Source organism: Mesoplodon mirus, assembly GCF_964341445.2.
Source record: "Mesoplodon mirus genome assembly, chromosome: 2".
NCBI classification, from domain to species: Eukaryota; Metazoa; Chordata; class Mammalia; order Artiodactyla; family Ziphiidae; genus Mesoplodon; species Mesoplodon mirus.
The window spans coordinates 2075887-2089762 of record NC_138977.1 but is presented as its reverse complement, the minus strand read 5'-3'; the positions used below and the strand labels follow the sequence as shown (position 1 = coordinate 2089762).

The 13876-nt window shown below is 37.6% G+C and overlaps 1 protein-coding gene across 2 annotated transcripts in view; it reads left to right on the top strand.

Moving 5' to 3' along the window:
* Positions 1 to 10313, top strand: part of MND1 (meiotic nuclear divisions 1) — a 72254-nt gene extending 61941 nt beyond the window's left edge. For both annotated transcript variants that reach the window (XM_082638201.1, XM_082638202.1), the window contains exons 7-8: positions 4741 to 4785; positions 10073 to 10313. In XM_082638201.1, coding sequence (XP_082494327.1) covers positions 4741 to 4785; positions 10073 to 10179 — 152 coding nt within the window. In that variant the 3' untranslated portion in view covers positions 10180 to 10313. The remainder of the gene's footprint in view (positions 1 to 4740; positions 4786 to 10072) is intronic.
* The last annotated feature ends 3563 nt before the right edge of the window (positions 10314 to 13876 follow it).

Here is a 13876-nt window from a genome sequence, read left to right as displayed (position 1 = left end):
GACAATTCAACAATAATAGTTTAAAATTTAAATACTCCATTTTCAATAAAGAATGGAATAGCAAGATGGAACATAAGCAAGAAATTAGAAGACTTAATGCTACAAACCAACTAAATCTCTATAGAACATTCAACAACAGCAGGGGACACATTCTTCTCAAGTGCACATGAAATATTTTTCAAGGTAGACCACATGTTAAGCTTAAGTCCCAATAAATTTAAACGGATTGATAATACAAAGTATGTTTTCTGATGACAGTGGAATGTTATGAGATAAATTACAGAAGGAAATTTGGGAAATTCACAAATATGTTGAAATTAATCAACACACTCCCAAAAGGGATGGCTCAAACAAAATCACAAGGGAAATTAGGATATACTATGAGATAGTGAAAATGAAAACATACAGAAACTTTTTGGGTGCAATGAAGGCATTGCTCAGTGGGAAATTTATTAATATTTTAATGCCTATGTTAAAAAATAGAGAAAACTCTCAAAACAAAAACCTAGCCTTCTATCTTAATAAACTAGAAAAAGAAGAGCAAACTAAACCCAAAGCAGATATAAGAAAGGAAATAAAATGACTAGAACAGAAATAAAAGAGCTAGAGAATCAAAAAACAAGAGAAAGTCAATAAAACCAAAAGTTGGTTCTTTAAGCAGATCAACAAAATTGACAAACTTTGGCTAGACTGACCAGGAAAAAAGGAAGATTCAAATTACTAAAATCAGGAATGAAAGAGAAGGATCATTGTTGACCTTACAGATATAAAAAGGACTATAAAGGAATACTATGAGCAGTGGTATGTCAATGAATTTGATAAGTTATATGAAGTGAACAAATTTCTAGAAGGATACAAGTTACCAAAACTATCTCAAGCAGAAATGAACTCTGTAAATAGATGTATAACATGTTAAGAGACTGAGTTAGAAATTAAAAACTTCTTACAGTGAAAAGCCAAGTCTACACTGGTGAATTCTGTCCATTTAAAGAAGTAACTTTTCAATTAAAAAAAAATTAGAAAAGAGAGAACACTTCCTAACTCATTCTTTGAAGTCAGTATTACCTTGATACCCAAACCAAAGACTTCATAAGAAAAAAAAACTATAGTTAAGTATTGCTTACAAATATAGATGTAAGTATTCTCAATGAAGCTCTAGCAAATCAAATCCAGCAGTATATAAAAAGGATTATACACCCTGATTAAGTGACATTTATCTCAGGGATGAAAGGTTGGTTCAAAGTACAAAAATCAATCTAATGCAGCCCATTTATAGAATAAATGTGGAGGTAACCCCACATAATTGTCTCAATAAAAAAGTATTTGATAAAATCCAACACCCTTTTGTAATAAAAAACACTCAATGAACTGGGAAAAGAAGTGAATTTCCTCAGTCTAATAAAGAGTGTATCTGTAAAAAATGCACAGCTGGGACTTCCCTGGCGGCCCAGTGGTTAAGACTCTGTGCTTCCAATGCCGGGGGCACAGGTTCCATCCCTGGTAGGGGAACTAAGATCCCACGTGCCACGTGGTGCAGCCAAAAAAAAATGCACATCTAACTTTTTTTTTTAACATCTTTATTGGTGTATAATTGCTTTACAATATTGTGGTAGTTTCTGCTTTATAATAAAGTGAGTCAGCTATACATATACATATATCCCCATATCTCCTCCTTCTTGCGTCTCCCTCCCACCCCTCTAGGTGGTCACAAAGTACAGAGCTGATCTCCCTGCGCTATGCAGCTGCTTCCCACTAGCTATCTATTTTACATTTGGTAGTGTATATAAGTCCATGCCACTCTCTCACTTCGTCCCAGCTTACCCTTCCCCCTCCTCGTGTCCCCAAATCCATGATCTACGTCTGCGTCTTTATTCCTGTCCTGCCCCAACGTTCTTCAGAACCTTTTTTTTAGATTCCATATGTATGTGTTAGCATACGGTATTTAGTTTTCTCTTTCTGACTTACTTCACTCTGTATGACAGTCTCTAGGTCCATCCACCTCACTGCAAATAACTCAATTTCATTTCTTTTTATGGCTGAGTAATATTCCATTGCATATATGTACCACATCTTCTTGAAACATTCATCTGTCAATAGACACTTAGGTTGCTTCCATGTCCTGCCTATTGTAAATAGAACAGCTAACATATTGAATGGTGAAATGCTGTATGCTTTCCCCAAAGCACTCTCACCTCTTCTGTTCAACACTGTACTGGAAATGCAAGCCAGGGCAATTAGGTAAGAAAGAGAAATAAAAAGCATCCATATTGGAAAGAAAAAAGGAACACTATCTCTATTTGCAGTTGACATGATCTTAGATAGATAGATACCCCTAAACAACCCACAAAACAACAAGAACAACAGCAAAATACAACTATTAGAGTTCACAAGTGAGGTCAGCTGATTGCAAGATAGAAAATCAATATATAAAAAACACTTGTAGTTTATAGACTATCAATAAAGAGCCTGAAAATGAAATTAAGAGAGAATTCCACTTACAGTAGCATCAAAATGAGTAAAATACTTAGGAGTAAAATTAATCAAAGAAGTGCAAGGCTTGTACTGAAAACTGAAAAACATTTAATGAAATTAAGGACCTGTATAAATAGAAAGACATCCTGTGTTCATGAATTGAACGACCTAAATGTTGTCATGTTGGAAATATCCCCCAATGGGTCTACAGATTAACTGTAAAACCTCCAAAATTCCAATTTCTTTTCTGCAGAAATTGATATTAGTCCTAAAATTCATATGAAAATGTAGGGGACCCAGAACAGCCAAAAGAACCTTGGGGAAAAAAAAAGTTGGAAGACTCAAATTTCCCTATTTCAAAACTTACTACAAAACTTGAGTAATCAAGGCAATTTGGTACTGGTATAAGAATAGACATACAGGTTAATGAAATGGAATTGAGCATCCAGAAGTAAACAAGGTTTTGAACAAGGGTACCAAGACCATTCAATCAGAACAAAATAGTGTTTTCAACCAAGGACGCTGGGCACAACTGGTTATCCACATGCAAATGAATCAACCCGGCCTCCCACCTCACACTGTATACAAAAATTAACTCAAGTAGAGCAAAGACCTAAACGTAAGAACTAAACCTATAAAACTCTTAGAAAAAAACATAGATGTGTGTCTCTGTAGCCTAGTTTTCTTAGATGTGACATCAAAAGCTCAAGCAACCAAAGAAAAAGTAGATAAATTTAACTTCATCAAAATTAACAACTTTTGTGTGTCAAAGTACATTGTCAAGAAAGTGGAAAGAAAACCCATAGAATAGGAGAAAATAGTTGCAAATCCTGTATCTGACGAGTGTCCAATATCAAAAATATACATTAAAAAAACTCTTATGACTCAACAATAAAAAAAAAATTTAAACACAGACAAAGGATTTGAATAGACATTTTTCCAAGGAGAATATACAGATGGCCAATGAGCATATGGAAAGATGCTCAACATCATTAGTCATTAGGGAAATGCAAATCACAGCACAATGAGATACCCATTAGGATGGCTGTAATAAAAAGAAGGCAACATAATTATTGGTGAGGATGTGGAGAAGTTGGAACTCTTAGATTGCTGGTGGGATGGTGAAAATGATGCAGCCACTTTGTTTTTTGTTTTGTTTTGTTTTTTAACATCTTTATTGGAGTATAATTGCTTTACAATGGTGTGTTGATGCAACCACTTTGGAAAACAAGTTATCTGTTCCCCAAAATGTGGTATGTATAGTTACCATTTGAGCCGGCAATTCCACCCCTAGGTAGGTACCCAAAAGAACTGAAAACATGTTCACACAAAAATTGTTAAATTATTCATATTAGTAATAACAGCCCAAATGTCCATCAACTGATGAGTGACTAAGCGACATGTGGTGTATCCGTACAATGGAATATTATTTGGCAGTATAAAGGAATGAAGTATTTATGCTACAGTTGACAGACCTTGAAAACATTGTGCCAAGTGAAAAGAAGCCAGACATATATGATTTCATTTATATGAAATGTCCAGAATAGGCCAATCCATAGAGACAGAAAGTAGATAAGTGGTCTCCAGGGGCTGGGGGTAAGGGGAAGTGGAGTGACTCCAAATGGGTATGGGATTTCCTTTTGGGTGATGAGAATGTTCTGGAATTAGGTAGTGATGATGGTTGTACAACCTTGTAAATATACTAAAAACCGCTGAATAATACACTTTAATATGGTGAATTCTTTGGTATATAACTTGTATTTCAATAAATAAATAAATGCTATCATTATGAATACTATTTATGCCCAGGTGATCATGGCATTGTTATGTGCTGTGTAGATTAACTTGAACGACATCATATAGATACAGATAACATTTAACAGCAAGAAGTATAAATAAATGTAACATAAATATTTCCTCCTTCAGGGCTACTGTATGGCCATTAAAATTGTATTGTCAAGTTTATTGTTGTCTAATATGTATACACTTAAATGCTTATCATTAAACTTAAATTAGTTTATCTTCTTCTGGCATAAATTATTTGAGAAACATATCGGTTAAACATGTTTTTAAACAGGATGTACAATAATAGTGGACATTTAGGAAAGGGAAATTGTTCACATTGACTTTCTATTCATGACTAATATAACTGCAACTATCTAAAATTTCCTTGGGAAGTTGAGCAGGTTTGTGAGATACAGTGTCACTATTTGAGCTTTTTTTTCCAAAAAAGATGAATCTATATATATATGGTTGGGTTTTTTTCAGGTCAAGCAAATGAAGTGGCCAAGGAAGCTGCTAACAGATGGACTGGTATGTATTACAGTGGCCCTGATAAACTAGTCAAACCCTTGTACACTTACTATGATATGAAACGCAGGAGCTATTGTGCCCGGTTAAGTTCAAGAAAAGACATTTCTGACAGTGTATGTATTAGTCAAGTTTTTATATCTTAAATCATTTCATTTACTTAAGGAATTTTTTAAGTCTTATTATGAGTCATTTTGTAAAGTGCAAGGCATTTTTGTAAAACCAATGATTACTTTAAGTTTTGTGTAACTTTTCCCAGATAAATCACTTGGGCTAATCACTTAACCTTCTTATATATTAATTCAAGATACAACTTTTAAGAGTTTCATGCAATCCTAAAGATTTGCCTTCTTGCTCATAATAATAATCGCAAACATTTGTCAAGGGCTGATTATGAGCCAGGCATTTTAAAGCGTGTCTGTGGTGCATTCTCATTTTATCTCCACAACAATCTTATGAGGTAGATAGGATTATTATCCCTAATTTTAGAGATGAAGCTGAGGCCACTAGGAACCCACAGTCACACAGGTGCTAGGCAGTGGAACAGGAATTAGATTTCAGAGTCCAAGCTCTCACCCACCACACGGGGTAGTCTTCTCTGTGTACCTGCTTTCATGTAAATGCCTCATTAATCCATTTGCCAATGGATACACCCTCTGGTCTATACCAGGTATATTCTAAGAAATGGGAACTAATGAGGCATTATCTATGTGTCTTAAAATTTAGAAGAACGTTAATAAATAATGATTGTTGTGAATTATATACAAGTATGATTATTGTTAAAACCTGTCTGGAAGTTACACTGATGTTTTTTCAGTATTTAATTATAAAATAATGGTAATTGAACATTTCCATCCTGGTAAGAGTCTTTAATGCCTTTATATTTGTTACCCTTATTCTGTTTCTGTGGGACAGTATGGATAAGATTGCACTGACACAGAGATGGAGAAAGCTTGAAGTAGCTGCCTTAAGTCAAAGGTGATTAGTCGCTGGAAGAACAGGGATTAGAGCCAGAGTTCCCTGATTCCATGTCCAGACCTCTGTATTTCACAGAAAACTTAAGAATCATTTTTCCTTGTCTATTTTAGAATTAAGTACACTGATAAAATCAATATAACTGGCCTTTGTTTCCTATAAAATTGCAGTCTTATTTATTACAGTTATTTCCTAAATAGTGTAATGCTTTAGTGATAAGAACAGAGGAGGGTAAAAACAGCAAACTAACATTAAATAAAAGAGAATAATGAAATGTGTGTCCAATAAAGTATAAATAAATAATAAATACAGTGATATATAGGTTTGAGAAATATAAAATTTTGAGTAAGAAAAAAGGCAAGTGGATTTTTAGGTTAAAAATAAGACGAGTCAGAAAGTGATTTCCCCTAATTAACAAAGCAGCTTAGCAAACAGTAGGCACAGGCAGTCTGTGTATATAGTGGGAGGAACTTGACTTTCAAAGGAATCCAGGTTGTTCTCCTTATTTGCTATGTGATTTATTGAACCTCTCTGACCCTGCTTCTTCATCTGTTCAATGTGGATAATATCTACCTCACATTTTGGGAGTATTAAATAAAACAGTTCGTAAGCCGTTTAGCACACCATTAGACACATTGATAAACAAATACTCCTCTTTTCCCTGTCTCTTAAAAACATCCTTTCATGTTTTCCAGTTGATCATAAATTTCGAAAATTATAATTAAAAAAATGTGAACAACTTTTTTTTCCCTTGTGTTATTAGCTGAGAAAAAACCTGAAACTTTTTTTTTTTTTTTTTGCGGTACACGGGCCTCTCACTGTTGTGGCCTCTCCCGCTGCGGAGCACAGGCTCCGGACATGCAGGCTCAGCAGCCATGGCTCACGGGCCCAGCCACTCTGCGGCATGTGAGATCCTCCCGGACTGGGGCACGAACCCGTGTCCCCTGCATCAGCAGGCGGACTCTCAACCACTGCGCCACCAGGGAAGCCCTTTTATTTTTTTTTTCTTTTTGGCAGTACGTGGGCCTCTCACTGTTGTGGCCCCTCCCGTTGCGGAGCACAGGCTCCGGACACGCAGGCTCAGCGGCCATGGCTCACGAGCCTAGCCGCTCCGCGGCATGTGGGATCTTCCCGGACCGGGGCACGAACCCGTGTCCCCTGCATCAGCAGGCGGACTCTCAACCACTGCGCCACCAGGGAAGCTCCGAACCTGAAACTTTTAAAATCATATAGGAAGGATGATATTTTCAGAACAGTAGAAACAGCTGTTAAGAGCCATATTTCCATTTGAGTTTACAACTTGCTCCTTCCAACATAAAAGTGTTATGAAAAAATCATGGAGTTAAAACGAATTACACTTCAGAAAACCTTCCTGTTTTCAAAACAAACAAAAAGAAAACATCAATAATACTTATAACTAAAGATTGTTATGTAATTATTAGTTAAGATTTGGTTTCTTTATACTGAAAAGGTCCCTAAAATGTATTTTAAATTGAGCATAGTTACTGTTCAGTAATTCAGTATTTCAATTTTATAGAATGAGAAGTCACCTCAGGGTATAAATATAACTAGAAATATAACATCTAAATGTTTTGTGACATTAAGTAACTTTAAAAATGATTTATCAAATTATATAAAACCTTGCCTAATAACTAAGATAGTGGAGTTTTCACGACTTTGTATGAGAGGCATCTTAATGAGTGAGGGGGGAAAGATGTTGTGAGGTCCTAACGTAGACTCTTGCATGTGATATTGCCCATCCTATTCCTGTATATATCTTGGGTTTGCCACCATATAAATTAATATGAATTCTACCAGTCTTAAGGTTGTTTCTTTAAAAAAAAAAAGTATTTTTTTATCCATTCATAAACATTTCCACATAATAGAAAAATTAATTGACAGGGATGAACTATCAAGATTGCGGGTAACTTTGTCTTGAAGGCAGATATCGAGTGGCCCAAGGACATATTTAATCAGAGCCTTTTTGAATTGGTCCATTAAGCATTGTATAAAGAGGCTTTTTATTTGTTTATTCCTTTTTTTTTTTTTTTTTTTTTTTTTTTGCGCTACGCGGCCCTCTCACTGTTGTGGCCTCTCCCGTTGCGGAGTACAAGCTCCGGACGCACAGGCTCAGCAGCCATGGCTCACGGGCCCAGCCGCTCCACGGCATGTGGGATCTTCCCGGACCGGGGCACGAACCCATGTCCCCTGCATCAGCAGGCAGACTCTCAACCACTGCGCCACCAGGGAAGCCCTGTTTATTCTTTTGTTTGTTCTGAATCTTTGAAGGTTTATAATAAAATGATTTCTTGCCCTCACATGAACCAGGAACTCCTTCCTGCAGAGGCTCTAGTCTTACTATGGTGCCTTGTTTTCTTCCCTCCTGATCCCGGGTTGAAGTACATTCCTCCAAGGCTCCTACAGCATTGCATCTGTCCTCTTGTTTTCTGGAAGTCTTTCTGTATTCTTGGAGCCTATTCTGCAAGCTGTACACATAACACTTGATCTTTTCTCTCTAGCATACATATCACTTTGGAATTGTTTCGTGATAAATTGATTTTTCTCTCTCTACTCTTGTGTCAGTTTGAAGGCGTAGGCTCTTTATGTTCTGGAATACCTGTAATACACTTAATAGCTGTCTTATGTAGCAGTGGGCCCTCTATAAATATTTGGTTGTGACTGTCCAGATCGCACAGGTTGTGTAGACACTAATCAAAGTAAACAGATTATTCTAGAGTCCCTCATGCTAGTAGCATTCTCTCTTAGGTTCTTATGCAAAGTAGAGATTTGGTTTAGATCATTACATAAATATTTACTTTAATGCCGGTTGATATCCTATAACTCTTTAGTTAAAGAAATGAGGATATTTTGTTAACATTATTCCATTTGATATAGTAGTATTCACCTCAGCAAGCATAACTAAATGTTCATTCTAAACATTTAGTTATCAATATCTGATACTTGGAATTAAACGTCCTAAAACAATATTTTTAAGAGTGATCGAACTTCATATATTAATTTCCTAATGGTACCATAACAATATACTTCAGACCAGGTGGCGTAAATAAAGGAATTGATTTTCTCACAGTTCTGGAGGATGGAAGTCCAAACTCAGGGTGTAGGCAGGTTTGGTGTTTTCTGAGGCCTCTCTCTCCTTGGCTTCTTCCCCTTGTGTCCTGACAGAGTCTTTCCAATGCCTGGCCCTGGTGTCTCAGTGTATCCACATTTCCTTTTCTTGTAAGGACACCAGTTAGATTGGATTAGGGCCCACCCCAGTGGGCTCATTTTAACTTAATCATCTCTTTAAAGACCCAATTTCCAAATACAATCATATTCTGAGGTAGTGGGGTTTAGGACTACAACATATGAATTAGGGGGAGGTGATAATTCGGCCAATAACACAACAAACGAACCTACTTTAACCCTTCATTTCATTATCACAACTAACACAGTGCTTAATGTTTTATAGAAATCTGAACCAGAAAACTGTATACCATTATTTTTCTGTATTTATAATACATATTCATTATAAAGATGGTATATGTACATTAAAGAGAATGTGTAAAATTAAAAAAAGAAAACTCACCGTCACTCGCATTCCCTCAGTGCAGCCATTGTGAGCACGTTGGTACTGCCTTGCATCCTTCACTGCCTATGCATTGACACCCTTCTACTTGATTAGACATTTAGATCGCTTTTATTTTTTTCTTTTGTTACACTGGGATGAAGATTTGCTCATAAATCTTTGTACACAATTTATTTCCTTGGGACAAATCCCTTTATATAGATGTAACATTTTTTTTCAGTGGTAAACTGCATTTAAATTCCCTAGAAGGCATTCAGGATATATCTGTTCCTCTTTTAGTCTTAAGAGAATCCCTTCCCTCCTCCTCACCCCTTCTCCCTGGCCTGATTGTCTGGAAGCCATTCTCTCTGTGGGGGAGGGAAAGGGGTTCCATTTGGGAACAGGAGCAACTCTAATTCCTGAGGTAACAGAATCCTGCCTCTGCTGTGGAAATGTGGAAGAGGCACCATTAACCTCTCCCTAGCTTTGGATTATTCTTTAAGTCAGGTATTCTTTAGTGGCAACTAATTTACTGAATTTTTTAATATGAAATCTGTTTATTCAAAATAATCATTAAATCTTTTCTTTCTTCTGAAGTTAATTGCTGCTACTCTTGAAGATACAGAAAACTCCTTATTTTGATACTTCTAAAAGTAATAGAAGTAAAAAAAAAACTGAATGTAATTACATTTGAAATGTTTTGTGATTATGTTTTCAATTCTTAAAAATATTTCTCAATTTTCTTTATAGATAACATATTTGCAATAAAATCTTGGGCCAAAAGAAAATTTGGGTTCGAAGAAAATAAAATTGATAAAAATTTTGGAATTCCAGAAGACTTTGACTACGTAGACTAAAATGTTTGGTGTCAGTGAAGGAGCTATGTGCTTGTGAATACGTAAATTTTTATATTATACAGCTAAATGTACTGAGTTGTCATTTACCTATAACTGTGTTTGTTTTATTAATTTTAAATAAAGTATAAAGTGTAGATGTTTTGCACTCTTTTTGATCAGTCAAAAGCAGAATAATAGCCATGTTCCCTCAGTGCTCATTAGAGTAGGAGAATGCAAGTAAAGTCGTCCACCTGTTAGTTTTACCAATAATTTTTTATAGATTAAAGCCATCATGATAACATTTTTTAGTTTCTCTCAAATATTAAATATTAAGAACTAAGGGTACTTTTGAAGGCTGTATTATACCTATACACCCATACATACCTGCTTGGAAATAACCTTAAAAGCTCTAATGGCTGCTTTACTATTTCTCAGTATTTAGTGGAAAATGTGAGTGATTGATTTTCAGTGTATAGCATCATATTTGCAAATTTCCCGCAGGAAAAAATAAAGAAAGTTGGTGTTCCTCAAACTTAGAGTTAGGTAGTAATTCCTCAGACATGAAAACTACTTTCTTTTGACTGTTTGATGCCTTTCTACTGTAAAGAACAAGCACGTGGCCCTTTGTCCTGATTTATACACTTTTTATGAGATGATATAATGGTGTTAGTATAGCTCACATAACCAGCAAGAGTTCAGGGATGTTTTTTTCAACTACCTAAAAAAGAGGAGGTTAAAAATAATGTATGCCCTTGGGCTTCCCTGGTGGCGCAGTGGTTGAGAGTCCACCTGCCGATGCAGGGGACACGGGTTCGTGCCCCGGTCCGGGAGGCTCTCACATGCCGCGGAGCAGCTGGGCTCATGAGCCATGGCCGCTGAGCCTGCGCGTCAGGATCCTGTGCTCCGCAGCGGGAGAGGCCACAGCAGTGAGAGGCCCGCGTACCGAAAAAAAAAACTGAGCTTTTTCTGGACTTCACCAAAGAGAGATGGCATTCTCATTTCCTTCAGGGAAAATAACTAAAAGACGTAGGTCGGTTGAGCACCGTGAAGAAGAATGAATGAAATGGCCTAGATACTAACGAAAACATTATGTTAAAAAGATAATAATAATGTATGCCCTGTGTATATATCTTTTTCCAGTTCAGCTTAGGCATTTAGAGTATTTTCAGGCACTCCAAGACAAGCTTAAAGAAAAGAAAAATCAAAACTAATGTGTGGGGGCTTCCCTGGTGGTGCAGTGGTTAAGAATCCGCCTGCCAATGCAGGGGACACGGGTTCGATCCCTGGTCTGGGAAGATCCCACATGCCACAGATCAACTAAGCCCACGTGCCACAACTACTGAGCCTGTGAGCCACAACTGCTGAACCCGCCTGCTGCAACTACTGAAGCCTGCATGCCTAGAGCTGTGCTTCGCAGCAAGAGAAGCCACCACAATGAGAAGCCTGTGCACCACAAGGAAGAGTAGCCCCTGCTCGCCACAACTAGAGAAAGCCTGCAACAGCAACGAAGACCCAACACAACCAAAAATAAATAAATAAAATTAATTTAAAAAAAAAGAAATGCCTTTAAAAAAACAAAAAACTAATGTGTGTAATGCCCGTTACATACATGCCTTAATTTTTTTTCACACTGTCCAATTTTGATATTCTTTTGAGTAACTTGAACGAGGTACTCCGTATGTCTGAAATGACCCAGATGGTATTCATGCCGTTTGTTAGTGAATCTGGTCTTTGTATTGCATGGACTTGCCCCAGACCTACTTAATCACTTCCTGGATGTGGGCGGGAGCTTATTGGTCCAACTTTGTTCTCAAGGCCAGTTTATGTTGCCTTCGGGCAATAGTTCTTCTCACAGGAGAAAGTATTTGAGGTAAGAGACAAAGGACAAAAAATAAAAATAACCCATCATAAGCCTTTCCCTAATACACTAATGGGAATTCCACAATTTCTCAGACCCAGTTTGCTATTTATTAGAAAAGGTGCTTCTGGGAATTCCCTGTCAGTCCAGTGGTTAGGACTCCGCGCTCTCACTGCCGGGGGCCCAGGTTTGATCCCTGGTCTGGGAACTAAGATTCCACAAGCTAGGGCTTCCCTGGTGGCGCAGTGGTTAAGAATCCACGTGCCAATGCAGGGGACACGGGTTTGAGCCCTGGTCCGGGAAGATCCCACATGCCGCTGGGCAACTAAGCCCGTGTGTCACAACTGCTGAGCCTGCACTCTAGAGCCCACGAGCCACAGCTACTGAGCTTGCATGCCAGAACTACTGAAGCCTGTGCGCCTAGAGCCTGTGCTCCGCAACAAGAGAAGCCACCGCAGTGAGAAGCCTGCACACTGCAACGAAGAGTAGACCTTGCTCGCCTCAACTAGAGAAAGCCCGCACACAGCAACGAAAACCCAACACAGCCAAAAAAAAATGAATAAATAAAATTAATTAATTTTAAAAAATCCCACAAGCCACTCAGTGTGGCCAAAAAATTTTTTTATTTTAAAAATGAAAAGATGCTTCCTTGTTCAGAGAGAAGGTATGTATGTTCAAAAAGAAATCCATTTCTAATGATCCCTAAAAGATTCTATTTCATAAATATTTAGACAACTTCAAAAAAATTTTTTGAATATTTTATGGGTCTAGCACAAGAATGATAGAGATGGAGTCTGTTCATGAGCTAGCCAGAGGTTGTGGTATCCTCCTAAGCCAGAAATGTGCTGGTGGATGTTTAACTAAACTGACTCTTTGGAAAGTGGACTGGGGCCTAGTTTATAGTATTTGCCTATCTGTGTGCTATAAATACTCTCAGCATAGCCAATTTCAGATTCCCAACATGATGCCAGCTCAGGGTTGGGGAAAGATGCTCAGTAGCACACTGTTGTATAGTATTTCTACCATGCATATACAATAGATGTAAATCTCAAGAGCACAGATAATGGTAAAATGTAAAATAATTAGGGAGTGATGAGTTCTTAGTTTTAGTACCATTGTTTTTAATGTAATGTGGTTCATCATAGTTTATGGGATTTAATCTTAGTGATGTTAACAGCTGGCTCACTACTAAGTTGGCTTTTGCCTATTCCAGCACATCAACTGTTCATCTTGAAGAGATGCTTTTTTTTTTTTTTTTTGCGGTACTCAGGCCTCTCACTGTTGTGGCCTCTCCCGTTGCGGAGCACAGACTCCGGACGCACAGACCCAGCTGCCATGGCTCATGGGCCCAGCCGCTCCACGGCATGTGGGATCTTCCCGGACCAGGGCACGAACCCGTGTCCCCTGCATCGGCAGGCGGACTCCCAACCACTGCACCACCAGGGAAGCCCGAAGAGCTGCTTTTGAGCTTGCTCTTCCCTGTAATTAGAGATACTGATTAAGAAGCCCAGGGGCATTGGTCCAGCCAAACTCTAGGTAATCCTTAGTCCTGGGTTGGTTTTGTAATTGATCTGAAGACTGAGGACAACTTAGGTAGACCTAGAGTCAAATTACTAGTAATCCAGGATCAAATTTGATTCAGTAAATGTTATAATTGATACTCCCAGTATCATTTCAATGAATTGTGAAGTTTAAAAGGTATTTGAGAGCTGATTTCCATCTTATCAATCTTCTTCACATGTAGTTATTTTAAAAATCTCACTACCTGTCTTATTTTTAAAGGATTCTAGAAAAGATTTTACAGTTTCCTAGTAAGTTTCACAATTAATCAGGGCCAGGTCACATCACTGAAATATCACT